General features: G+C 52.1%; 1 protein-coding gene across 1 annotated transcript; it reads left to right on the top strand.

Annotated features, from left to right (window-relative positions):
• The first annotated feature begins 537 nt into the window (after window positions 1-537).
• On the top strand, window positions 538-2,536 carry LOC543050 (GDSL esterase/lipase At2g04570). The gene is made up of 2 exons (NM_001401689.1): window positions 538-1,053; window positions 1,666-2,536. Exons 1-2 carry the CDS (start codon window positions 673-675, stop codon window positions 2,341-2,343), a joined length of 1,059 nt encoding a protein of 352 aa, NP_001388618.1. The 5' UTR covers window positions 538-672; the 3' UTR covers window positions 2,344-2,536.
• Window positions 2,537-2,985: the final 449 nt, after the last annotated feature.

Below are 2,985 nucleotides of genomic sequence, written 5' to 3'. Positions count from 1 at the left end.
TCTTCTGCAACAAGGTTTGTCTGGCTCCGGCGAGGAAGGGACGATGATGACGGAGTGCCTTTGGCTTGTTTCAGTGTTTGTAGTCGTCGCTAGGTGGTCAACAAACCTAGATGAAATCTTACTTCTGGTGTTTTTTATACTGCCTTAACAGTTGAATGCATCAAAAGATTTTCCAAGAAAAGTGGTTCCACCATGTCCCCATGTCGCGTATACTGTATTCTAGACTGTGTTTGCGCCTATATGTCAATCTTGAAACTCCACTATGTAATGTACTCGATCAGATCTTATCTTCGAGTGAAAAGTCATGCAGGTGTACGTGTGCACGTGATAGCTAGCATGTGTGTACCACGCTAATTTTTCTTCAATACAACGTGTTATGCTTGACTAGAGTTACTACGGACGTACCTGCATTTTCCTTCTTGACAGCTATGCTCGACTACAACAATTTACTACGCCGCCACAGGCCAACACCAACCTACCTAGCAAGCTATGCACCGCACAAGGTCGCATGATACCTCACCTCCGGCTTTATTGCTCCCACTGTGCGCAGCGCCGCTTTTCACGTCCCGTCAACCAACCAACCAACAATTTACACCGTCTTGCGTCGTCACCTTCTCTCACTCTCAGCCGCAGCAGCAGCACAGAAGCAGGCGCACTGCGTCTCTTGCAACAATGCCGTTGGCGGCATCCACAGCGCGCTTCTTGCTGCTCAGCGTGCTGCTGCTGTCGTCGCCGGCGGTGACGGTGGTGCGGGCGCGGGTGACGGCGCTGATCGTGTTCGGCGACTCGACGGTGGACGCGGGGAACAACAACGCCGTGCCCACGGCGGTGCGGAGCAACTTCCCGCCCTACGGCCGGGACTTCCCGGGCGGCCGCGCCACGGGCCGGTTCTGCAACGGCCGCGTCGCCACCGACTTCTACTCCGAGGCGTTCGGGCTCCGGCCCTTCGTTCCGGCCTACCTCGACCCGGACTACGGCATCCAGGACTTCGCCGTCGGCGTCTGCTTCGCGTCCGCCGGCTCCGGCCTCGACGTCGCCACCGCCGGCGTCTTCGTGAGTGATCCCTTTCTTTTTCTTCACTCCTGCATGCACCGTGTGCTAGCTGCTTCAGAAAAGTGCCATCTTTGTAGCTGCAAAAACAAATGCAGAAAGGAAAACTAATTAAGATATCAGTTTTGCTAAGAACACGTCTACATGTGATCTAATATTGCACATGTAAGTCGTATGTCATTGATTTTACGTGAAGATTCGTGTGGGTATTTTGTTTTATGTTTGATTGAATCACTTAGATATGCAAGAATTAGATGTAACCTTGATTGAATCATTTTGTGGTTTTATTCATTTATTGGTTTTATAGGGCCCATGCATGCATGCATGTGTTGCAAAAAGTGACAGACATCGTGACTGTTAGCGTGATTCACGGCCATACATCACGCTCGCTCTCGTACTGTGTGGACTAGCTAGCAATGTAAGCTTATGAGTACAGTACAGTGTGCTAGTAGTACCATGCATGGACCCAGTGGCATTTACAGCCAAGGCAACTAACAGCCGTGTAACTTGCAATCATCAAACTACAAGAAAAAAAACACGCCTCTGGTAATGAAGTAAATGTGTAAGTTTTTATCCAAACAAGTGTAATGAAGTAAATGTTTACTGTTCGATCAGTCAGTGATACCATTGTCGAAGCAAGTGGACTATTTCAGAGACTACAAAGCCCGGCTTGCGGAGCACCTCGGCGCGGCGGAGGCTAGGGCGGTGGTCGCCGACGCCGTCTACGCCATCAGCATCGGCACCAACGACTTCATCGAGAACTACTTCGCCCTCACGACGGCCCGCTTCCTGGAGTTCACCGTCGGCGACTACACCGACTTCCTCATCGGCCTCGCCCGGAGCTTCCTGGTGGAGCTCTACGGCCTCGGCGCGCGCAAGATCGGCTTCACAGGGCTCGGGGCCATGGGCTGCCTCCCCATCGAGCGGGGACGCCGGGTCATGCTCTGCATCGAGGAGTACAATGTCGTTGCGAGGTCGTTCAATGCCAAGCTCCGAGCCATGGTCGACGAGCTCACCGGCAGCCTTCCCGGCGCGCAGTTCCGGGTCGCCGAGGTGTACGATTTCTTCACCGGCATCCTGCAGAACCCGTCGAGCTACGGATTCGTGAAGGCGGCCAGGGGTTGTTGTGGCACGGGGTTGTATGAGATGGGGTACACATGCAGCGAGTGGGACGCGCTCACGTGCGCCGACGCAAACCGATACGTCTTCTGGGACGCCGTGCACCCGACGGAGCGGGCCAACAAGATCATCGCCGAGTACCTCATGAACACAACCTTCAGCCATTTCTTGTGATCATTTCTTCTTCTTATATACTCTAAGATAAGGAAAAGTAGGAAATGAACGTCCCTGCTTGATTCGCATGCTACTTTATATTGATTTGTGTGGTTAATTGTATGCATCTTGGTATGCGGAGACCAGAAGCAATTAAAGCTTCCATTTAAAAGAAATCCAGGCTTGAAACTGAGCAAGTCACACAAGCTTTCCGCATAGAAATTTCTTTGGCACACGCTTATATTATGCTTTTTTCAGAGAGTACACGTTTATGGTTTTTTATATTGGAAAAAAATTCATTTTACTATCCTGAACAAAGTTGGAGATTACCCTGACTTTTATTCCGGTTTCCTTACCCCCAAAATAATTCCATACCGAACCAAAAAAGACCTGGGTGGTTTGCCCAGACCGGCTGCTGACGTGGCGTGGTCAAAGGTGGTATTTGACCTGCGGGTGGGGTCCCACTCGTCTTCAACCCCTCGCCAGGAAACCGCTGCGTGGTGCATGTTCGTGCGTCGACGCCCACCTCCTGCTTCGCGTTGTCCCGCGCGTCCCCGAGCCCATCTTCGTGCCACAGAGATCGTGCACGTACGGCCTCCTCTACCTCTTCCCTCTTTCTCAGCTCCCTCTCCCCTTCTCTAGCTCTCTCTCTCTCTCTCTCTC

Source organism: Triticum aestivum, unplaced genomic scaffold (assembly GCF_018294505.1).
Source record: "Triticum aestivum cultivar Chinese Spring unplaced genomic scaffold, IWGSC CS RefSeq v2.1 scaffold173677, whole genome shotgun sequence".
Taxonomy (NCBI): domain Eukaryota; kingdom Viridiplantae; phylum Streptophyta; class Magnoliopsida; order Poales; family Poaceae; genus Triticum; species Triticum aestivum.
This window is presented reverse-complemented; position numbering and strand designations above follow the sequence as displayed.